The sequence below is a fragment of the Schistocerca cancellata genome, unplaced genomic scaffold (genome assembly GCF_023864275.1).
Source record: "Schistocerca cancellata isolate TAMUIC-IGC-003103 unplaced genomic scaffold, iqSchCanc2.1 HiC_scaffold_1150, whole genome shotgun sequence".
Lineage (NCBI taxonomy): Eukaryota > Metazoa > Arthropoda > Insecta > Orthoptera > Acrididae > Schistocerca > Schistocerca cancellata.
In genome coordinates this window covers 350,894-373,618 of record NW_026047149.1, presented here as the reverse complement: position 1 = coordinate 373,618, position 22,725 = coordinate 350,894, and the positions used below count along the sequence as shown (strand labels likewise).

At 54.3% G+C, this 22,725-nt stretch overlaps 2 protein-coding genes across 2 annotated transcripts; both read left to right on the top strand.

Moving 5' to 3' along the window:
- The first annotated feature begins 8,902 nt into the window (after positions 1 to 8,902).
- Positions 8,903 to 12,370, top strand: LOC126159985 (uncharacterized). Its single transcript, XM_049916792.1, has 2 exons — positions 8,903 to 10,555; positions 11,765 to 12,370. Exons 1-2 carry the CDS (start codon positions 8,903 to 8,905, stop codon positions 12,368 to 12,370), a joined length of 2,259 nt encoding a protein of 752 aa, XP_049772749.1.
- Positions 12,371 to 13,079: 709 nt separating this feature from the next.
- LOC126159983 (uncharacterized) lies at positions 13,080 to 13,790 on the top strand. Its single transcript, XM_049916791.1, has one exon. It carries the CDS (start codon positions 13,080 to 13,082, stop codon positions 13,788 to 13,790), a length of 711 nt encoding a protein of 236 aa, XP_049772748.1.
- Positions 13,791 to 22,725: the final 8,935 nt, after the last annotated feature.

Genomic DNA, 22,725 nt, shown 5'->3' with positions numbered 1-22,725 from the left:
TGGCTTCGCAAGGAGTGCTGCCTTTGCACAGAGTGCTGACTTCGCAAGGAGTGGTGGCTTCGCAAGGAGTGCTGCCTTCGCAAGGAGTGCTGCCTTCGCAAGGTGTGGTGCCTACAAACGTAGTGCTGCCTTCGCACAGAGTGCTAATTTTGACCAGAGTGCGGCCTTCGCATGTAGTGCTGCCTTTACACAGAGTGCTCCCTTCGCAAGGAGTGCTGCCTTTGCAAGGAGTGCTGCCTTCGCAAGGAGTGCTGCCGTCGAAGGAGTGCTGCCTTCACAAGGAGTGCTGCCTTAGCACGGAGTGCTGCCTTTGAACAGAGTGCTGCCTTCGCAAGGAGTGCTGCCTTCACAAGAGTGCTGCCTTCGCAAGGAGTGCTGCCTTCCCAAGGAGTGCTCCCTTGGTACGGAGTGCTGCCTTCGCTAGGAGTGCTGCCTTCGCAGTGAGTGCTGCCATCACAGGGAGTGCTGCCTTCGCAAGGAGTGCTGCCTTCACAAGGAGTGTTGCCTTCGCAAGGAGTGTTGCCTTCGCAAGGAGTGCTTCCTTCGCAAGGAGTGCTGTGGTCGCAAGGAGTGCTGCCTTTGCAAGGAGTGCTGCCTTCGCAAGGAGTGCTGCCTTCGCTATTAGTGCTGCCTTCGCAAGGGGAACTGCCTTCGCTAGGAGTGCTGCCTTCGCAAGGAGTGCTGCCTTCGCAAAGAGTGCTGCCTTCGCAAGGAGTGGTGCGTACGAAGAGTGCTGCCTTTTCACAGAGTTCTGCCTTCGCAAGGATTGCTGCCTTCGCAAGGAGTGCTGCCTTCGCTAGGAGTGCTGCCTTTGCTAGGAGTGCTGCCTTTGCTAGGAGTGCTGCCTTCGCAAGGAGTGCTGCCTTCGCACGGAGTGCAGCCATCGCACAGAGTGCAGCCTTTGCTAGCAGTGCAACCTTCGCAAGGAGTGCTGCCTTCGCTAGGAATACTGCCTTTGGGCAGAGTGCTGCATTCGCAAGGAGTGCTGCCTTTGCAAGGAGTGCTGCCTTTGCTAGCAGTGCTGCCTTCGCAAGGAGTGCAGCCTTCGCTAGAAGTGCTGCCTTCGCTAGGAGTGCTGCCTTTGCTAGGAGTGCCTGCCTTCGCAAGGAGTGCTGCCTTTTTGCAGAGTGCCGCCTTCTCAAGGAGTGGTGCGTTCGCACGGAGTGCTGCCTTTGCACAGAGTGCTGCCTTCGCAAGGAGTGCTGTCTTCGCAAGGAGTGCTGCCTTCGCAAGGAGTGCTGCCTTCGCAAGAAGTGCTGCCTTCGGAAGGAGTGCTGCCTTCACAGGGAGTGCTGCCTTCACAAGGAGTGCTGCCTTCGCAAGGAGTGCTGCCTTCGCAAGGAGTGTTGCCTTCGCAAGGAGTGCTGCCTTCGCAAGGAGTGCTGCCGTCGCAAGGAGTGCTGCCTTCGCAAGGAGTGCTGCCTTCGCTAGGAGTGCTGCCTTCGCTACGAGATCTGCCTTAGCTAGGAGTGCTGCCTTCTGTAGGTGTGCTGCCTTCGCACAGAGTGCTGCCTGTGCATGGAGTGCTGCCTTCGCACGGAGTGCAGCCATCGCACAGAGTGCAGCCTTTGCTGGGAGTGCTACCTTCGCAAGGAGTGCTGCCTTCGCTAGGAATACTGCCTTTGCGCAGAGTGCTGCATTCGCAAGGAGTGGTGCCTTCGCAGGGAGTGCTGCCTTCGCTTGGAGTGTTACCTTCGCAAGGAGTGCTGCCTTCGCAAGGAATGGTGCCTTCGCTAGGAGTGCTGCCTCCACACCAAGTGCTGCTTTCGCACGGAGTGATGCCTTCGCACGGAGTGCTGACTTTGCATGGAGTGCAGCCATCGCAAGGAGTGCTGCCTTCGCAGGGTGTGCTGCCTTCGCAAGGAATGCTGCCTTCCCAAGGGGTGGTGCCTACGCACGGAGTGCTGCCTTTGCAAAGAGTGCTGCCTTCGCAAGGAGTGCTGCCTTTGCACAGAGTGCTGACTTCGCAAGGAGTGGTGGCTTCGCAAGGAGTGCTGCCTTCGCACGGAGTGCTGCCTTCGCACAGAGTGCTGCCTTCGCAAGGAGTGATGCTTTCGTAAGGAGTGCTGCCTTCGCACCGAGTGCTGCCTTCGCAGGGAGTGCTGCCTTCGCACAGAGTGCTGCCTTGGCAAGGAGTGCTGCCTTCGCACGGAGTGCTGCCATTGCAAAGAGTGCTCCCTTTGCAAGGAGTGCTGCCTTCGCAAGGAGTGCTGCCTTCGCAAGGAGGGCTGCCTTCGCAGGGACTGCTGCCTTCACAAGGGGTGGTGCCTTTGCAAGTAGTGCTGCCTTCGCAGGGAGTACTGCCTTTGGAAGGAGTACTGCCTTGGAAGGAGTGCCCCCTTCGCAAGAAGTGCTGCCTTAGCAAGGAGTGCTGCCTTCGCTAGGAGTGCTGCCTTCACAAGGAGGGCTGCCTTCGCAAGGAGGGCTGCCTTCGCAGGGAGTTCTGCCTTCACAAGGGGTATTGCTTTTGCAAGTAGTGCTGCTTTCTTTGCGAAGGCAGCACTCCTTGCGAAGGCAGCACTCCTAGCGAGGGCAGTTCCCCTTGCGAAGGCAGCACTCCCAGCGAAGGCAGCACTCCTTGCGAAGGCAGCACTCTTTGCGACCGCAGCACTCCTTGCGAAGGAAGCACTCCTTGCGAAGGCAACACTCCTTTGCAAGGAGTGCTGCCTTCCAAGGAGTGCTCCCTTTGCAAGGAGTGCTGCCTTCGTAAGGAGTGCAGCCTTCGCAAGGAGTGCTGCGTTCGCTAGGAGTGCTGCCTTCGCAGGGAGAGCTGCCTTCGCAAGGGATGGTGCCTAAGCTCGGAGTGCTGCCTTTGCAAGGAGTGTTTCCTTCGCAAGGAGTACTGCCTTCGCAAGGAGTGCTGCGTTCGCAAGGAAAGCTACCTTCGCAGGGGGTGCTGCCTTTCCAGCGAGTGCTGCCTTCGCAAGAAGTGGTGCCTACAAACGTAGTGCTGCCTTCGCACAGAGTGCTAATTTTGCTCAGAGTGCAGCCTTCGCACATAGTGCTGCCTTTACACAGAGTGCTCCTTCGCAAAGAGTGCTGCCTTTGCAAGGAGTGCTGCCCTCGCAAGGAGTGCTGCCGTCGAAGGAGTGCTGCCTTCACAAGGAGTGCTGCCTTAGCACGGAGTGCTGCCTTTGCACAGAGTGCTGCCTTCGCAAGGAGTGCTGCCTTCACAAGAGTGCTGCCTTCGCAAGGTGTGCTGCCTTCGCAAGGAGTGCTGCCTTCGCAAGTAATGTTGCCTTCGCAAGGAGTGCTTCCTTCGCAAGGAGTGCTGCGGTCGCAAGGAGTGCTGCCTTCGCAAGGAGTGCTGCCTTCGCAAGGAGGGCTGCCTTCGCAGGGACTGCTGCCTTCACAAGGGGTAGTGCCTTCGCAAGTAGTGCTGCCTTCGCAGGGAGTACTGCCTTTGCAAGGAGTGCTGCCTTCGGAGGAGTGCTCCCTTCGCAAGGAGAAGCTGCCTTAGCAAGGAGTGCTGCCTTCGCAGGGAGTTCTGCCTTCACAAGGGGTATTGCCTTCGCAATTAGTGCTGGTTTCGCAGGGAGTACTGCCTTTGCAAGGAGTGCTGCCTTCCAAGGAGTGCTCCCTATGCAAGGCGTGCTGCCTACGCACCGAGTGCTGCTTTCGCATGGAGTGATGCCTTTGCACAGGGTGCTGACTTCGCATGGAGTGCAGCCATCGAAAAGAGTGCTGCCTTCGCAAGTGGTGGTGCCTACGCACGTAGTGCAGCCTTTGCACATAGTGCTGCCTTTGCAAGGAGTGCTATCTTCGGAAGGAGTGCTACCTTCGCTAGGAGTGCTGCCTTTGCAGGGAGTGCTGCCTTCGCAAAGGGTGGTGCCTACACATGTAGTGCTGCCTTCGCACGGATTGCTGCCTTCGCACGGAGTGCAGCCTTCGCACAGAGTGCTGCCTTTGCTAGGTGTGCTATCTTCGCAAGGAGTGCTGCCTTCGCTAGGAATGCTGCCTTTGCGCAGAGTGCTGCATTCGCAAGGAGTGGTGCCTTCGCAAGGGGTGGTGACTTCGCAAGGAGTGCTGCATTCGCACAGAGTGCTGCCTTCACAAGGAGTGCTGCCTTCGCAAGGAGTGCTGCCTTCGCTTGGAGTGCTGCCTTCGCAAGGAGTGCTGCCTTCGTAAGGAGTGCTACCTTCGCAAGGAGTGCTTTCTCCGCACCGATTGCTGCCTTCGCAGGGAGTGATGCCTTCGCACGGAGTTCTCCCTTCGCACGGAGTGTAGCCTCCGCACAGAGTGCTGCGTTCGCAGGGAGTGCTGCCTTCGCAAAGAGTGCTGCCTTCGCTAGGAATGCTGCCTTCGCTAAGAGTGCTGCCTTTGGAAGGAGTGCTGCCTTCGCAAGGAGTGCTGCCTTTGCGCGGAGTGCTGCCTTCTCAAGGAATGGTGCCTTCGCACGGAGTGCTGCCTTTGCACAGAGTGCTGCCTTCGCAAGGAGCGCTGTCTTCGCTAGGAGTGCTGCCTTCGCAAGGAGTGCTGCCTTCGCAGGGAGTGCTGCCTTCGCAAGGAGTGCTGCCTTCGCGAATAGTGCTGCCTTCGCAAGGAGTGCTGCCTTCACAGGGCGTGCTGCCTTCGCAAGGAGTGCTGCCTTCGCAAGGAGTGCTGCCTACGAAGAGTGCTGCCTTTTCACAGAGTTCTGCCTTCGCAAGGATTGCTGCCTTCGCAAGAAGTGCTGCCTTCGCTAGAAGTGCATCCTTTGCAAGGAGTGCTGCCTTTGCTAGGAGTGCTCCCTTCGCAAGGAGTGCTGCCTTGGCTAGGAGTGCTGCCTTCGCTAGGAGTGCTGCCTTTGCTAGGAGTGCCTGCCTTCGCAAGGAGTGCTGCCTTTTTGCAGAGTGCTGCCTTCGCAAGGAGTGCTGCCTTCGCAGAGTTCTGCCTTCGCAAGGAGTGCTGCCTTCTCAAGGATTGCTGCCTTCGCAAGGAGTGATGCCTTCGCTAGGAGTGCTGCCTTTGCAAGGAGTGCTGCCTTTGCTAGGAGTGCTGCCTTCGCAAGGAGTGGTGCCTTCACAAGGAGTGCTGCCTTCGCTTGGAGTGCTGCCTTCGCAAGGAGTGCTGCCTTCGCTTGGAGTGCTGCCTTCGCAAGGAGTGCTGCCTTCGCAAGGAGTGTTGCCTTCGCAAGGAGTGCTGCCTTCGCAAGGAGTGCTGCCTTCGCAAGGAGTGCTGCCTTCGCAAGGAGTGCTGCCTTCGCAAGGAGTGGTGCCTACAAACGTAGTGCTGCCTTCGCACAGAGTGCTAATTTTGCACAGAGTGCAGCCTTCGCACGTAGTGCTGCCTTTACACAGAGTGCTGCCTTCGCAAGGAGTGCTGCCTTTGCAAGGAGTGCTGCCTTCGCAAGGAATGCTGCCGTCGAAGGAGTGCTGACTTCACAAGGAGTGCTGCCTTCGCAAGGAGTGTTGCCTTCGCAAGGAGAGCTGCCTTCACAAGAGTGCTGCCTTCGCAAGGAGTGCTGCCTTCGCAGTGAGTGCTGCCTTCATAGGGAGTGCTGCCTTCGCAAGGAGTGCTGCCTTCACAAGGAGTGTTGCCTTCGCAAGGAGTGCTTCCTTTGCAAGGAGTGCTGCGGTCGCATGGAGTGCTGCCTTCGCAAGGAGTGCTGCCTTCGCAAGGAGTGCTGCCTTCGCAAGGGGAACTGCCTTCGCTAGGAGTGCTGCCTTCGCAAGGAGTGCTGCCTTCGCAAAGAGTGCTGCTTTCGCAAGGAGTGGTGCCTACGAAGAGTGCTGCCTTTTCACAGAGTTCTGCCTTCGCAATTGTTGCTGCCTTCGCAAGGAGTGCTGCCTTCGCTAGGAGTGCTGCCTTTGCAAGGAGTGCTGCCTTTGCTAGGAGTGCTGCCTTCGCAAGGAGTGCTGCCTTCACTAGGAGTGCTCCCTTCGCTAGGAGTGCTGCCTTTGCTAGGAGTGCCTGCCTTCGCAAGGAGTGCTGCCTTTGTGCAGAGTGCTGCCTTCGCAAGGAGTGCTGTCTTCGCAAGGAGTGCTGCCTTCGCAAGGAGTGCTGCCGTCGCAAGGAGTGCTGCCTTCGCAAGGAGTGCTGCCTTCGCTAAAAGTGCTGCCTTCGCTAGGAGAACTGCCTTCGCTAGGAGTGTTGCCTTCGGTAGGAGTGCAGCCTTCGCACAGAGCGCTGCCTTTGCACGGAGTGCTGCCTTTGCACGGAGTGCAGCCTTCGCACAGAGTGCAGCCTTTGCTCGGAGTGCTACCTTTGCAAGGAGTGCTGCCTTCGCTAGGAATGCTGCCTTTGCGCAAAGTGCTGCATTCGCAAGGAGTGGTGCCTTCGCAAGGAGTGCTGCCTTCGCTTGGAGTGCTGCCTTCGCAAGGAGTGCTGCCTTCGCAAGGAGTGCTGCCTTCGCAGTGAGTGCTGCCTTCATAGGGAGTGCTGCCTTCGCAAGGAGTGCTGCCTTCGCAAGGAGTGTTGCCTTCGCAAGGAGTGCTTCCTTCGCAAGGAGTGCTGCGGTCGCAAGGAGTGCTGCCTTCGCAAGGAGTGCTGCCTTCGCAAGGAGTGCTGCCTTCGCAAGGGGAACTGCCTTCGCTAGGAGTGCTGCCTTCGCAAGGAGTGCTGCCTTCGCAAAGAGTGCTGCTTTCGCAAGGAGTGGTGCCTACGAAGTGTGCTGCCTTTTCACAGAGTTCTGCCTTCGCAATGATTGCTGCCTTCGCAAGGAGTGCTGCCTTCGCTAGGAGTGCTGCCTTTGCAAGGAGTGCTGCCTTTGCTAGGAGTGCTGCCTTCGCAAGGAGTGCTGCCTTCACTAGGAGTGCTCCCTTCGCTAGGAGTGCTGCCTTTGCTAGGAGTGCCTGCCTTCGCAAGGAGTGCTGCCTTTGTGCAGAGTGCTGCCTTCGCAAGGAGTGCTGTCTTCGCAAAGAGTGCTGCCTTCGCAAGGAGTGCTGCCGTCGCAAGGAGTGCTGCCTTCGCAAGGAGTGCTGCCTTCGCTAAAAGTGCTGCCTTCGCTAGGAGAACTGCCTTTGCTAGGAGTGTTGCCTTCGGTAGGAGTGCAGCCTTCGCACAGAGCGCTGCCTTTGCACGGAGTGCTGCCTTCGCAAGGAGTGCTGCCTTTGCAAGGAGTGCTACCTTCGCAAGGAATGCTGCCGCCGAAGGAGTGCTGACTTCACAAGGAGTGCTGCTTCGCAAGGAGTGTTGCCTTCGCAAGGATAGCTGCCTTCACAAGAGTGCTGCCTTCGCAAGGAGTGCTGCCTTCGCAGTGAGTGCTGCCTTCATAGGGAGTGCTGCCTTCGCAAGGAGTGCTGCCTTCGCAAGGAGTGTTGCCTTCGCAAGGAGTGCTTCCTTCGCAAGGAGTGCTGCGGTCGCAAGGAGTGCTGCCTTCGCAAGGAGTGCTGCCTTCGCAAGGAGTGCTGCCTTCGCAAGGGGAACTGCCTTCGCTAGGAGTGCTGCCTTCGCAAGGAGTGCTGCCTTCGCAAAGAGTGCTGCTTTCGCAAGGAGTGGTGCCTACGAAGAGTGCTGCCTTTTCACAGAGTTCTGCCTTCGCAATGATTGCTGCCTTCGCAAGGAGTGCTGCCTTCGCTAGGAGTGCTGCCTTTGCAAGGAGTGCTGCCTTTGCTAGGAGTGCTGCCTTCGCAAGGAGTGCTGCCTTCACTAGGAGTGCTCCCTTCGCTAGGAGTGCTGCCTTTGCTAGGAGTGCCTGCCTTCGCAAGGAGTGCTGCCTTTGTGCAGAGTGCTGCCTTCGCAAGGAGTGCTGTCTTCGCAAGGAGTGCTGCCTTCGCAAGGAGTGCTGCCGTCGCAAGGAGTGCTGCCTTCGCAAGGAGTGCTGCCTTCGCTAAAAGTGCTGCCTTCGCTAGGAGTACTGCCTTCGCTAGGAGTGTTGCCTTCGGTAGGAGTGCAGCCTGCGCACAGAGCGCTGCCTTTGCACGGAGTGCTGCCTTTGCACGGAGTGCAGCCTTCGCACAGAGTGCAGCCTTTGCTAGGAGTGCTACCTTTGCAAGGAGTGCTGCCTTCGCTAGGAATGCTGCCTTTGCGCAAAGTGCTGCACTCGCAAGGAGTGGAGCCTTCGCAAGGAGTGCTGCCTTCGCTTGGAGTGCTGCCTTCGCAAGGAGTGCTGCCTTCGCAACGAGTGCTGCCTTCGCTAGGAGTGCTGCTTCCGCACTGAGTGCTGCTTTCGCAGGGAGTGATGCCTTCGCACGGAGTGCTGACTTAGCATGGAGTGCAGCCATCGCAAAGAGTGCTGCCATCACAGGGCGTGCTGCCTTCGTAAGGAGTGCAGCCTTCGCAAGGAGTGCTGCGTTCGCTAGGAGTGCTGCCTTCGCAGGGAGAGCTGCCTTCGCAAGGGATGGTGCCTACGCTCGGAGTGCTGCCTTTGCAAGGAGTGCTTCCTTCGAAAGGAGTACTGCCTTCGCAAGGAGGGCTGCGTTCGCAACGAAGGCTACCTTCGCAGGGGGTGCTGCCTTTCCGGGGAGTGCTGCCTTCGCAAGGAGTGCTGCCTTCGCAAGGAGTGCTGCCTTCACAAGAGTGCTGCCTTCGCAAGGAGTGCTGCCTTCGCAGTGAGTGCTGCCTTCACAGGGAGTGCTGCCTTCGCAAGGAGTGCTGCCTTCGCAAGGAGTGTTGCCTTCGCAAGGAGTGCTTCCTTCGCAAGGAGTGCTGCGGTCGCAAGGAGTGCTGCCTTCGCAAGGAGTGCTGCCTTCGCAAGGAGTGCTGCCTTCGCAAGGGGAACTGCCTTCGCTAGGAGTGCTGCCTTCGCAAGGAGTGCTGCCTTCGCAAAGAGTGCTGCCTTCGCAAGGAGTGGTGCCTACGAAGAGTGCTGCCTTTTCACAGAGTTCTGCCTTCGCAAGGATTGCTGCCTTCGCAAGGAGTGCTGCCTTCGCAATGAGTGCTGCCTTTGCTAGGAGTTCTGCCTTCGCAAGGAGTGCTGCCTTCGCTAGGAGTGCTGCCTTCGCTAGGAGTGCTGCCTTTGCTAGGAGTGGCTGCCTTCGCAATGAGTGCTGCCTTTGTGCAGAGTGCTGCCTTCGCAAGGAGTGCTGTCTTCGCAAGGAGTGCTGCCTTCGCAAGGACTGCTGCCGTCGCAAGGAGTGCTGCCTTCGCAAGGAGTGCTGCCTTCGCTAAAAGTGCTGCCTTCGCTAGGAGAACTGCCTTCGCTAGGAGTGTTGCCTTCGGTAGGAGTGCTGCCTTCGCACAGAGCGCTGCCTTTGCACGGAGTGCTGCCTTTGCACGGAGTGCAGCCTTCGCACAGAGTGCAGCCTTTGCTAGGAGTGCTACCTTTGCAAGGAGTGCTGCCTTCGCTAGGAATGCTGCCTTTGCGCAAAGTGCTGCATTCGCAAGGAGTGGTGCCTTCACAAGGAGTGCTGCCTTCGCTTGGAGTGCTGCCTTCGCAAGGAGTGCTGCCTTCGCAAGGAGTGCTGCCTTCGCTTGGAGTGCTGCCTCCGCACCGAGTGCTGCTTTCGCAGGGAGTGATGCCTTCGCACGGAGTGCTGACTTAGCATGGAGTGCAGCCATCGCAAAGAGTGCTGCCTTCACAGGGCGTGCTGCCTCCGCAAGGTGTGCTGCCTTCCCAAGGGGTGGTGCCTACGCACGGAGTGCTGCCTTTGCAAAGAGTGCTACCTTCGCAAGGAGTGCTGCCTTTGCTCAGAGTGCTGCCTTCGCAAGGAGTGGTGGCTTCGCAAGGAGTGCTGCCTTCGCACGGAGTGCTGCCTTCGCACAGAGTGCTGCCCTCGCAGGGAGTGCTGCCTTCGCAAGGAGTGCTCCCTTTGCAAGTGGTGGTGCCTACGCACGGAGTGCAGCCTTTGCACATAGTGCTGCCTTTGCAAGGAGTGCTGCCTTCGCAAGGAGTGCTGCTTTCGCACGGAGTGCTGCCTTTGCACAGAGTGCTGCCTTCGCAAGTAGTGCTGCCTTTGCTCAGAGTACTGCCTTCGCACAGAGTGCTGCCTTCGCAAGGAGTGGTGCTTTCGTAAGGAGTGCTGCCTTCGCACCGAGTGCTGCCTTCGCAGGGAGTGCTGCCTTCGCAAGGAGTGCTGCCTTCTCAAGGAGTGCTGCCTTCGCAAGGAGTGCTACCTTCGCTAGGAGTGCTGCCTTCGCTAGGAGTGCTGCCTTCGCAAGTTGTGCTGTCTGCGCAGGGAGTGCTGACTTCGCAAGGACTGCTGCCTTCTCTAGGAGTGCTGCCTTCGCAAGGAGTGCTATATTTAGAAAGTGTGCTGCCTTCGCAAGGATTGCTGCCTTTGCAAGGATTGCTGTCTTCGCAAAGAGTGCTGCCTTCACAAGGAGTGCTGCCTTCGCAAGGAGTGCTGCCTTCGCAAGGAGTGCTGCCTTCGCAAGGAGTGCTGCCTTCGCAAGGAGTGCTGCCTGCGCAAAGAGTGCTGCCTTCGCTAGGAGTGCTGCCTTCGTTAGGAGTGCTGTCTTTGCAGGGAGTGCTGCATTCGCAAGAGGTGGTGTCTTTGGACAGAGTGCTGCCTTCGCTATGAGTGCTGCCTTCGCACATAGTGCTGCCTTCGCAGGGAGTGCTGCCTTTGCACAGAGTGCTGCCTTTGCAAGGAGTGCTCCCTGTGCAAGGAGTGATGCCTTCGCAAGGAGTGCTGCCTTCGCAAGGAGGGCTGCCTTCGCAGGGACTGCTGCCTTCACAAGGGGTGGTGCCTTCGCAAGTAGTGCTGCCTTCGCAGGGAGTACTGCCTTTGCAAGGAGTGCTGCCTTGCAAGGAGTGCTCCCTTCGTAAGGAGTGCTGCCTTAGCAAGGAGTGCTGCCTTCGCTAGGAGTGCTGCCTTCACAAGGAGGGCTGCCTTCGCAAGGAGGGTTGCCTTCGCAGGGAGTTCTGCCTTCACAAGGGGTATTGCCTTCGCAAGTAGTGCTGCTTTCGCAGGGAGTACTGCCTTTGCAAGGAGTGCTGCCTTCCAAGGAGTGCTCCCTTTGCAAGGAGTGCTGCCTCCGCACCGAGTGCTGCTTTCGCAGGGAGTGATGCCTTCGCACAGAGTGCTGACTTCGCATGGAGGGCAGCCATCGCAAAGAGTGCTGCCTTCGCAAGTGGTGGTGCCTACGCACGGAGTGCAGCCTTTGCACATAGTGCTGCCTTTGCAAGAAGTGCTGCCTTCGCAAGGAGTGCTGCTTTCGCTAGGATTGCTGCCTCCGCACCGAGTGCTCCTTTCGCAGGGAGTGATGCCTTCGCACGGAGTGCTGACTTCGCATGGAGTGCGGCCATCGCAAAGAGTGCTGCCTTCACAGGGTGTGCTGCCTCCGCAAGGTGTGCTGCCTTCCCAAGTGGTGATGCCTACGCACGGAGTGCTGCCTTTGCAAAGAGTGCTGCCTTCGTAAGGAGTGCTGCCTTTGCACAGAGTGCTGCCTTCGCAAGGAGTGGTGGCTTCGCAAGGAGTGCTGCCTTCACACGGAGTGCTGCCTTCACACAGAGTGCTGCTCTCGCAGGGAGTGCTGCCTTCGCAAGGAGTGCTGCCTTCGCAAGTGGTGGTGCCTACGCACGGAGTGCAGTCTTTGCACATAGTGCTGCCTTTGCAAGGAGTGCTGCCTTTGCAAGGAGTGCTGCCTTCGCACGGAGTGCTGCCTTTGCATAGAGTGCTGGCTTCGCAAGTAGTGCTGCCTTCGCACAGAGAGCTGCCTTCGCACAGAGTGCTGCCTTCGCAAGGAGTGGTGCTTTCGTAAGGAGTGCTGCCTTCGCACCGAGTGCTGCCTTCGCAGGGAGTGCTGCCTTCTCAAGGAGTGCTGCCTTCGCAAGGAGTGCTGCCTTCGCAAGGAGTGCTACCTTCGCTAGGAGTACTGCCTTCGCTAGGAGTGCTGCCTTCGCAATTTGTGCTGTCTGCGCAGGGAGTGCTGACTTCGCAAGGAGTGCTGCCTTCTCTAGGAGTGCTGCCTTCGCAAGGAGTGCTATATTAGCAAAGTGTGCTCCCTTCACAAGGATTGCTGCCTTTGCAAGGAGTGCTGTCTTCGCAAGGAGTGCTGCCTTCGCAAGGAGTACTGCCTTTGCAAGGAGTTCTGCCTTCCAAGGAGTGCTCCCTTTGCAAGGAGTGCTGCCTTCATAAGGAGTGCAGCCTTCTCAAGGAGTGCTGCGTTCGCTAGGAGTGCTGCCTTCGCAGGGAGAGCTGCCTTCGCAAGGGATGGTGCCTACGCTCGGAGTGCTGCCTTTGCAAGCAGTGCTTCCTTCGCAAGGAGTGCTGCCTTCCCAAGGAGTGCTGCCTTCGCAAGGAAGGCTACCTTCGCAGGGGGTGCTGCCTTTCCAGGGAGTGCTGCCTTCGCAATGAGTGGTGCCTACAAACGTAGTGCTGCCTTCGCACAGAGTGCTAATTTTGCACAGAGTGCTGCCTTCGCACGGAGTGCAGCCTTCGCACGTAGTGCTGCCTTTACACAGAGTGCTGCCTTCCCAAGGAGTGCTGCCTTTGCAAGGAGTGCTGCCTTCACAAGGAGTGCTGCCGTCGAAGGAGTGCTGCCTTCACAAGGAGTTCTGCCTTAGCACGGAGTGCTGCCTTTGCACAGAGTGCTGCCTTCGCAAGGAGTGCTGCTTCACAAGAGTGCTGCCTTCGCAAGGAGTGCTGCCTTCCCAAGGAGTGCTGCCTTGGCACGGAGTGCTGCCTTCGCTAAGAGTGCTGCCTTCGCAGTGAGTGCTACCTTCGCAAGGGGTGGTGCCTACGCACGGGGTGCTGCCTTTGCACAGAATGCTGCCTTTGCACTGAGTGCTGCCTTCACAATGGGTGGTTCCTTCGCAAGGAGTGCTGCCTTCACAAGGAGTGCTGCCTTTGCAAGGAGTGCTGCCTACGCTGTCTTTGCAATGTGTGTTGTTTTTGCAAGGCGTTCTCACTTATCAAGTCGTGCTGTTTTGGCAAAGCGTGCTGTCTAGGCAAGGCATGCGGTTTTTGAAGGTGTGCTGTCTCTTCAAGGTGAGCATTCTTTGCAAGCTTTGCTGCTTTCTCAATGCATGCTGTTTTGACAAGGTCTGCTTCCTTGGCAGGGCGTTCTGTCTTGGCAAGGCATGCTGTCTTAGCAGCCGTGCTTTCTTAGCAAGGCGTGCTGTCTTCACCAGGCGTGCTACCTTCGCAAGCTGTGCTGCCTTTACAACGAATACTGTTTTGGCAAGGTGTGCTGTCTTGGCAAGGCTTGCTGTCTTGGCAAGGCGTGGTGCGTTTGCTAGGCGTGCTGTCTTGGAAAGATGTGCTGTGTTCACAATGCGTGCTATCTTGGCAAGGAGTGTTGCCTTCGCAGGTAGTGCTGCCTTCGCACAGAGTGCAGCCTTTGCACAGAGTGCTGCCTTCGCAAGGAGTGCTGCCTTTGCACAGAGTGCTGTCTTTGCACAGAGTGCTTCCTTTGCAAGGAGTGCTGCCTTCGCAAGGAGTGCTGCCTTCGCTAGGAGTGCTGCCTTCGCAGGGAGTGCTGCCTTCGCTAGGAGTGCTGCCTTCGCTAGGAGTGCTGCCTTTGCTAGGATTGCTGCCTTCACAAGGAGTGCAGCCTTCGTACGGAGTGCTGCCTTTGCACAGAGTGCTGTCTTCGCACAGAGTGCTGCCTTCGCATGGAGTGCTGCCTTTGCACAGAGTGCTGCCTTCGCAAGGAGTGCTGCCTTCGCAGGGAGTGCTGCCTTCACAAGGGGTGGTGCCTACGCACGTAGTGCTGCCTTCGCACAGAGTGATGCCTTCGCCTGGAGTGCTGCCTTCGCAAGGGGTGGTGCCTTCGCAAGGAGTGCTGCCTTCGCAGGGAGTGCTGTCTTTGCAAGGAGTGCTGCCTTCGCTGTCTTTGCAATGTGTGTTGTCTTTGCAAGGCGTGCTCACTTATCAAGTCGTGCTGTTTCGGCAAAGCGTGCTGTCTTGGCAAGGCGTGCGGTTTTTGAAGGTGTGCTGTCTTGTCAAGGTGAGCTGTCTTTGCAAGCTGTGCTGCTTTCTTAATGCGTGCTGTTTTGGCAATGTCTGCTTCCTTGGCAGGGCGTTCTGTCTTGGCATGGTGTGCTGTCTTAGCAAGCCATGCTTCCTTAGCAAGGCGTGCTGTCTTCACCAGGCGTGCTATCTTCGCAAGCTGTGCTGCCTTTACAACGAATGCTGTGTTGGCAAGGTGTGCTGTCTTGGCGTGCTGTCTTGGCAAGGCGTGGTGCGTTCGCTAGGCGTGCTGTCTTGGAAAGATGTGCTGTGCTCACAATGCGTGCTGTCTTGGCAAGGCGTGCTGTCTTTACAAGGCGTGCTGTATCGACAGTGCGTGCTATCTTGACAATGCTTGCTGTCTTGAGAATGGTTGCTTTCTTTGCAAGGCGTGCTGTCTTCACAAGGCATGCTGTCTTCGCAGGGCGTGCTGTCTTGGCAAGGCGTCCTGTCATTGTAATGCGTTCTGTCTTGGCAATGCGTGCTGTCATGGCAAGGTGTGCTGTCTCGGCAAGGGATGCTGTCTTAGCAAGGCGTTGTGCCTTGGTAAGGTATTCTGTCTTCGCTTGCCTTCTCTCTTTTCAAGGCACGCTGACTTAGAAAGATATGCTGTCTTTGCAAGGCGTGCTGTCATTGTAAGGTGTGCTGTCTTCATAAGGCATGCTGTATTTGCAAGGTGTGCTGCCAACGCAAGGCATGCTGTCTTGGCAACACGTGCCATCTTTGCAAGGCTTGCTGTCTCGGCAAGGGAAGCTGTCTTGGCAAGGCGTGCTGTCTAGGTATGTCGTTCTATCTTGGCAAGGCGTGCCGTCTTGACAGAGCTCGCTGTCTTGACAGGGCGTCCTGTCTTGAGACGGCGTGATGTCTTCACAAGGCATGCTGTCTTCACAAGGCATGCTGTCTTCGCAAGGTGTGCTGTCTTGGCAAGGCATGCTGTCTTCGCTTGGTGTGCTGCCTTAACAAGCAGTGCTGTCTTCGCAATCCTTCATTCTTTGCAAGGTGTGCTGTCTTCACAAGCCTTCTTTCTTTGCAAGGTTTGCTGTCTTAGTAAGCTGTCTGTCTTTGCAAGGTGTGCTGTCTTTGCAAGGCGTGCTGTCTTTGCAAGGCGTGCTGCCTTCGCAAGGCATGCTGTCTTCAGGTGTGCTGTCTTCGCAAGGTGTGCTGTCTTTACAAGGCGTGCTGTATTGATAGGGTGTGCTGTCTTGTTAAGGTGTGCTGTTGTGGCAAAGCGTGCTGCCTTTGCAAGGTGTGCTGTCTTCACAAGGTGTGCTGTTTTGGGTAGGTGTCCCCTCTTGGCATAGTGTGCTGCCTTTGCAAGGTGTGCTGCCTTTGCAAGGTGTGCTGTCTTGACATGATGTGCTGTTTTGGGTAGGTGTGCCATCTTGGCAAGTCATGCTGTCTTGGCAAGACATGCTGTATAGGCGAGGCGCATCGTCTTGGCAAGGCATGCCATCTTGGACAATCCTTCTGTCTTGGCAAGGTGTTGCCATGGCAAGGCGCGCTGCCTTGGCGAGGCGTGCTGTCTTCACAAGCCTTCTTTCTTTGCAAGGTGTGCTGTCTTTTCAAGCCGTCTGCCTTCGCAAGGCATGCTGTCTTTGCAAGCCTTCTTTCTTTGCAAGGTGTGCTGTCATTTCTAGCCATCTGTCTTCGCAAGGCATGCTGTCTTTGCAAGGCGTGCAGCCTTCGCAAGGTGTGCTGTCTTTGCAAGGAGTGCTGTCTTGGCAAGGAGTGTTTTCCTGGCAGTGCCTACTGTCTGGGAAATGCGTGTTGCCTTGGCAAGGTGTGCTGTCTTGGCAAGTCGTGCGGTCTTGACAAGGCGTGCTGTCTTGGCAAGGCGTTTTCTTGGGAATGCATCCTGGCTTTACGAGTCATGCTGTCTTGGCAAGGCGTCCTGCCTTGGCAAGGCGATCTGTCTTGGCAAGGCGATCTGTCTTGGCAAGGCGTGCTGTCTTGGCAAGGTGTGCTGTCTTGGCAAGATGTGCTTCCTTGGCAAGGTGTGCTCGGCAAGGCGTGCTGTCTTGGCAAGGCGTGCTGTCTTGGCTAGGCGTGCTGTATTGGGAAGGCATGCTGTGTTGGTAAAGCGTGCTGTCTTGGCTAGTTGTGCTGTCTTGGCTAGGTGTGCTGTCTCGGCAATGCATGGTGTCCTGGCAAGACATGCTGCATTGGCAAGGTGTGCTGCCTCAGCTACGCGTGCTGTCTTGGGAAGGCATGCTGCCTTGGCAAGTCGTGCTGTCTTGGCAAGGTGTGCTGTCTTTGTAAGTTGCACTGTCTTGGCAGGGCGTGCTGTCTTCACGAAGTGGGCTGTCTTGGAAAGTTGTGCTGTCTTGGCAAGGTGAGTTGTCTTGGCAACATGTGCTGCCTCCACATGGCATACTATCTACACATGGCATACTGTCTATACAATGTGTTCTATCTACACAAGGCGCGCTGTCTACACAAAGCATCCTGCCTACACCAGGCGTGCTGTCTACCCAAGGCGAGTTGCCTACACAGTGATTGCTGTCTCAAAAGGGTGTGCAGTCTACAAAAGAGGTGCTGTCTTCGCAAGGCATTCTGCCTTTGCATGCCATGCCATCATTTCAAGACGTGCTGTCTTCGCAAATAGTCCTGTTTTCGCAAGGCGTGCCGTCTTTGCAAGGCGTGCTCTCTTGGCAAGGCATGCTGTTTTGGCAAGTTTTACTGTCTTGGCTATCTGTGGTGTCTTTGCAAGCCTACTGTCTTTGCAAGGCATCCTGTTTTTGCAAGGAGTACTGTCCTATCAAGCCGTGTTGTCTTCCCAAGCCACGCTGCCTTCGCAAGGCGTGCTGTATCCACAAGGCATGCTGTCTCGGGAAGGCATGCTGTCTCCACAAGGTGTGCTGACTTTCCAAGGCGTGCTGTCTTCACAAGGCGTGCTGTCTTCGCAAGGCGAGTTGTATTCGCAATGGCAGCTGCCTTCACACATGCTGTCTCTGCAAAGCATGCTATCTTTGCAAAGCGTGCTGCCTTATCAGGCCGTGCTGTCTTGGCAAGGTGTGGTGTCTTCGCAAGGCGTCCTGTCTTCACAAGGAGTGCTGTCTTCACAAGGAATGCTGTCTTGGCAAAGTGTGCTGTCTTGGCAAGGCGTGTGTTCTTCGCAAGGTGTGCTGTCTTCGCAAGGCGTGTAGTTTTGGCGAGGCGTGCTGTCATGGCAATGCATGCTGTCTTGTCAAGGTGTACATTCTTGTCAAGGCATGCTGTCTTGTCAAGGCGTGCTGTCTTGGCAAGGTGTGCTGTCTTCGCAAGGTGTGCTGCCTTGGCAAGGCGTGCTGTCTTTGCAAGGAGTGCTGTCTTGGCAAGGTGTGCTGTCTTGGCAAGGTGTGCTGTCTTGGTAAGGGGTGCTGTCATGGTGAAGCGTGCTGTCTTGGCAATTCATGCTGTCTACTCATGGTGCTCTTTCTACACATGGCGTGGTATCTAAACATGTCGTGCTGTCTGCAGATTTCGTGCAGTCTACACATGACATGCTGTCTACACATGGCATACTATATACACATGGCATACTGTCTGTACATGTCTATGGAAGATGTGTCCACAGCTCGTGGTCGTGTGGTAGCGTTCTCGCTTCCTGCGCATGAGGTCCCGGGTTCGATTCCCGGTGGGGTTAGGGATTTTCTCTGCCTCGTGATGACTCGGTGTTGTGTCTCTTTCATCATCATTTCATCATCATTGACTCGATAGTCGCCTAAGTGGCGCCAACTAAAAAGGACTTTTAATACGGCGGCCGAACTTCCCCGAATGCGGCCTCCCAGCCAACAATGCCTTACGATCGTTTCATTTATGGAAGATGTGCTCTCTATACAATGTGATCTATCTACACTCGGCGAGTTGTCTACACAAGGCATCCTGCCTACACGAGGCATGCTATATACACAAGGCGAGCTATCTACACAATGATTGCTGTCTGAAAAAGGTGTGCAGTCTAAACAAGAGGTGCTGTCTTCGCAAGGCATGCTGCCTTCACATGCCATGCCATCTTTTCAAAACATGCTGTCTTTGCAAGCCATCCAGTTTCTGCAAGGCGTGCTGTCTTGGTATGGCATGCTGTCTTTGCAAGCCATGCTGTTTTGGCAAGGCATGCTGTCTTCGCGAGTCGTACTGTCTTGACAAGCCGTGGTGTCTTTGCAAGCCTTCTGTCTGTGCAAGGGGTGCAGTCTTTGCAAGGAGTGCTGTGTTGGCAAGGTGTGCTCTCTTGGCAAGGTATGCAGTCTTGGCAAGGTGTGCTGTCTTGGCAAGGTTGTGCTGTCTTGGCAAGGTGTGCCATCTTGGCAAGGTGTGCTGTCTTGGCAAGGTGTGCTGTCTTGGCAAGGTTTTCTGTCTTGGCAAGGTTTGCTGTCTTGGCAAGGTGTGCTGTCTTTGCAAGGAGTGCTGATTTATTAAGGCCTGCTGTCTCAGCAAGGCATGCTTTCTCAGCAAGGCGTGCTGTCTTGGCAAGGCATGCTTTCTTGGCTATGTGTGCTCTCTGGGCAAGGTGTGCTGTCTTGGCTATGCATAATATCTTCGCTACGCATACTGTCTTATCAAGGCGTGCTGTCTACTCATTGTGTGCTTTCTACAGATGGCGTGCTATCTACACATGGCATCCTGTCTGCAGATTTCGTTCAGTCTACACATGACATGCTGTCTACACATGGCGTACTGTCTACATATGTCTTTGGAAGACATTCTGTCTACACAATGTGTTCTGTCTACACAAGGTGTGCTGTCTACATAAGACATGCTGCCTACACAAGGCGAGCTGTCTACTTAAGGATGGCTGTCTGCAAAAGGAGTGCTGTCTACACAAGGTGTGCTGTCTTCACAAGGCATGCTGCTTTCGCATGCCATGGCATCTTTTGAGGGCGTGCTGTCTTCGCTAGCCATCCTGTTTTCACAAGGCATGCTGCTTTAGCAAGTTGTGCTGTCTTGGCAAGGCATGCTGTCTTGGCAAGGCATACTGTTTTCACAAGGTGTGCTGTTTTCTCAAGGTTTGCTGTCTTAGAAAGCCGTGCTGTTTTAGCAAGCCATGATCTCTTACCAAGGCATGCTTTCTTAGCAAGGTGTGCTGTCTTGGCAAGGCATGCTGTCTTAGCAAGGCGTGCTGTCTTGGCAAGGCGTGCTCTCTTCATAAGGTGTGCTGTCTTCGCAAGATGAACTGTCTTCACAAGGTGTGCCATCATTGCAAGTCATGCTTCGCAAGGTGTGCTGTCTTGGCAAGGCATGCTGTCTTGGCAAGGCGTGCTGTCTTGGCAAGGCATGCTCTCTTCGTAAGGTGTTCTGTCTTCGCAAAGTGAGCTGTCTTCACAAGGTGTGCCATCATTGCAAGTCATGCTTCGCAACATGTGCTGTCTTGTCAAGGCATGCTGTCTTGGCAAGGTGTGCTGTCTTGGCAATGCATGCTGTCTTGGCAAGGCATGCTTTCTTGGCAAGGTATGCTGTTTTGGCAATGCGTGCTGTCTTCTCAAGGCATGCTGTCTTGTCAAGGTGTCCTGCCTTGTCAAGGCATGCTGTTCTGGCTATGCAAGGTGTTTTGTCTGGGAATTGTGTTCCATCTTGGCAAGGTGTGCCATCTTTCAAATGTGTGCCATCTTTGCAAGGTGTGAATTCTTTGCAAGCTGTGAATTCTTTGCAAGGCATGCTGTATTTGCATGGTTTGCTGTCTTTGCAAGTTGTTCTGTCTTTGCAAGTCGTGCCATCTCTTTAAATTCTGCTGTCTCTGCAATGCATGCTATCTTTGAAACGTGTGCTGTCTTTGCAAGGCGTGCTGTCTTTGCAAGGTGTGCTGTTTTTGCAAGATGTGCTGCCTTCACAAGCAGTGCTGCCTTCACATGGCATGCTGCCCTACAAGGCATGATGCCTTCACAAGGCATGCTGTCTTTAAAAGGCGTCCTGCCTTCGCAAGGTGTGCTGCCTTCGCAAGGTGTGCTGCCTTCATATGACATGCTGCCTTCGCAAGGCGTGCTGCCTTCGCAAGGTATGCTGCCTTCTTGAGGTTGGCTGCCTTGACACGGAGTCCTGCTTTTGCTAAGCGTTCCTCCATCACAAGGCGCACTGTCTTTCCAAGCCGTGCTGCCTTTGTAAGGCTATTTGTCTTCGCAAGGCGAGCTTTGTCACTACGAGTTCTGCATTTGCAAGGTGTGCTGTCCTCATAAGGTGAGCTGATTTTGTAAGTCATGCTGCCTTTACCAGTTGTGCTGCCAATGCAAGTCGTGCTGTGTTGCCATGACATGCTGTCTTGGCAAGACATGCTGTCTTCACAAGGTGTGCCATCTTTGCAAGTCGTGCTGTCTACACAAGGTGTGCTATCTTCACACGGTGTACTGCCTTTGGAAATCGTACTGTCTTCGCTGTCTTGGAAAGGCAGCATGCACTATAAAGGCAATATGCACTATAAAACAAGCACACAATGGAATGGCAGCACAAGCTGCAAAGGCAGCACATGCTGCAATGGCTGCATATGCCAAAAAGGCTGGATAGGCCACAAAGGCTGCACACCATGCAAAGGGTGCAAATGCTGCAACAGCAGCACATGCTGCAATGGCAGCACACACTACGAAGGCAGCACATGCTACAAAGGCGGCGCACAATACTAGGCAGCACACACTGCAAAGGCAGCCCACGCTGAGAAATGCAGCACAAACTGAAAACTCAGCACATATTGGAAAGGCATCACACAATGGCAAGGTACTGCACACTGGAAAGCCAGCACTCACTGGGAAGCAAGCATACAATGAAATAACAACACACTGTAAAGTGTCACAATGTGGATCGGCAGCACACACTGAAAGGCTGGAAACACTAGAAAAGCAGAAGACAATGGACGGGCGCCTTTGAAATCTTCTGCCAAAATGATATTACCTTAATGAAATCTGAAGAGAGGGACAATTTCGTATTTAAAGAAACTCTGCTCGTTTACCTCGTTTACTGCTACCAGGTGGAACATATATATTAAATAGCCAGGTGTTGTAAACAGTACAAGCTACAACTGTATTACATGTGAGTTTTCAACGTGATCCACTATTATGCCCTCTTTCGCGAGTATCACGGTCTCTAATTCATCTCCAGTTCCAGCATTAATTACAGCACTATATCCCAATACATCGTGTAGTGCAGTATCCTTTACTTCTGTAACTAGAATAATATCAGTGTTTGCCTCATACATAAAGTCTTTCAACCTACTTGCTTTTAGGGAGCTCCCTATGCTGTTTATGGATTCATAATGTATCACATTTTATAAACTCTACTCTTTCATCGCATGCAGTCAGTATGAAAGCTATGGATAAGTGTCACATACGTATCCACCTCTGTCGCTTGGTTTGGATGAGGTAACCATTCCCCCCCCCCCCCTTGCAATCTTAGTAAGCATCCAGCGAAAATCGTGCACACACACACACATGTGAAACTCTTAAATTGACCGAATCAGTTCGATAGCTGTGATTCAGGGCCTAGTGTAATGCCACCATGTGTTTGAAACCTCCGCAAAGAATTCTGTTGCATGGTTCATACTGATGTCTCGATATCGCCATCGTGTAACTAACAGCAAGTATTTTATTCTTGTCGCTCACCTACATTAAGGAAAATGGAAAACATTTACCACCTTCCGATATTGTTGTCATTGTTAGTAAGTAGAATAAAAGTAGTCTCTGGTCAGGAGAAAATAAAAGCGATTATTTGTTTCCACAGACAGAGCTTAACAATTCGTATCAGTACACTGTCCCATCCAAGAGGCAGATTCGTTACTCTGTCGTATGCATATAACGAGATAACATAAAGACTTTACGTCACAGCTACTCAGTTTATGGGGCCAGGTAACCTACACACATCGTCATGATTCACTTCTTGTTTGCTGAGATAATATAAATTTCATAAGTAAAATGACTTTGCAAGTTGTTGTTGTAGTGAACATCTTCCAAAAGCTTAATGCAAAGACACACATGGCCATCCTGACTGACGATGCGAGGAAGTAAATTGACTGGCTCGGTTAAGAGGTGTATATAATTTTGATTCGTTTCACAATAGATTCACGTAGAATGGTCATTTTTGAAAGTTTCGGCGAACAATACAGTTAAGACTTTGATTACGATACATGCATCACATTCTTGTAAAGCTATTGTATTAATCGTGTGCTACTTTCGATATTAACCGCAATTGCAGAAAGCAGCAATGAATATGTCTCGTCTAGTTTCTCCGGTCGTTTCCCGTACTGTGCGACCCACAGAGCTCTATCGCTGCATCAGCGGTCGATTGTTGCCGCCACGGAATGATGGCAGTTAAAATTCAAATTTCCTCCAAGTATAAGGGATTCTACGATATAAATGAAAATGGAAAGAAGTAACGAAAGCGGCAACAAGCAGTCAAACTCAACGATCCTGGTGGTTTAATGCTATGACAATTTTAAACAATAAACTACGCAGTGGAACTAAGGGCTATCACAGGAATCTGCAATGTACCCTCGATGTACAAACTGATTAAAGTTTTCGTCCTTGCCACTCCTCATTTTACAGACGACTGATTCTGACTACTCCTTATGAACTGCACTTAACTGAGGCCATAACTCATGTCCAAGTCGTCTGTTTGTATTACTACTATCGTATCTTTCTTAGGTAAAGAACGAGCAAAATAGCAGTTTTGCGTTTAGCATGCAATCATCCAGGATACAATTTCTACAGTCAGAGCATTTTCTGTTGCGGCATAGGAATGATTTTGTGATTACATCTACATGGAATTCATCTGTAACTTTATGTACTCAATATTTAGTAAGTGGGCCAACCGAATTACATACCGCACAGTGTGAATAATTGCTGCAATTTTGGTGGCAACAACAACAAACAACCAGTGAATGCCGAGATTTGGCTGTAGAATAGTGGCAACACAGAGCTACCGTTGCAGCCGAGTGGTTCATGAAACCTTGGCCGTGACCACAGCGGCTGAGGCGCGTCTACAGCCGTAGCAACCGCACAGCAGCCCACAC

Excerpts from the sequence above, each read along its gene's own strand:
- LOC126159985 (XM_049916792.1), top strand. The coding sequence starts at position 8,903 with ATGAGTGCTGCCTTTGTGCAGAGTGCTGCCTTCGCAAGGAGTGCTGTC. Across the intron at positions 10,556-11,764 it reads TCACAAGGGGTGGTGCCTTC|GAGTGCTGCCTTCGCAAGGA; the intron begins GCAAGTAGTGCT and ends TGCCTTCTCTAG.
- LOC126159983 (XM_049916791.1), top strand. The coding sequence starts at position 13,080 with ATGCGTGCTATCTTGGCAAGGAGTGTTGCCTTCGCAGGTAGTGCTGCC.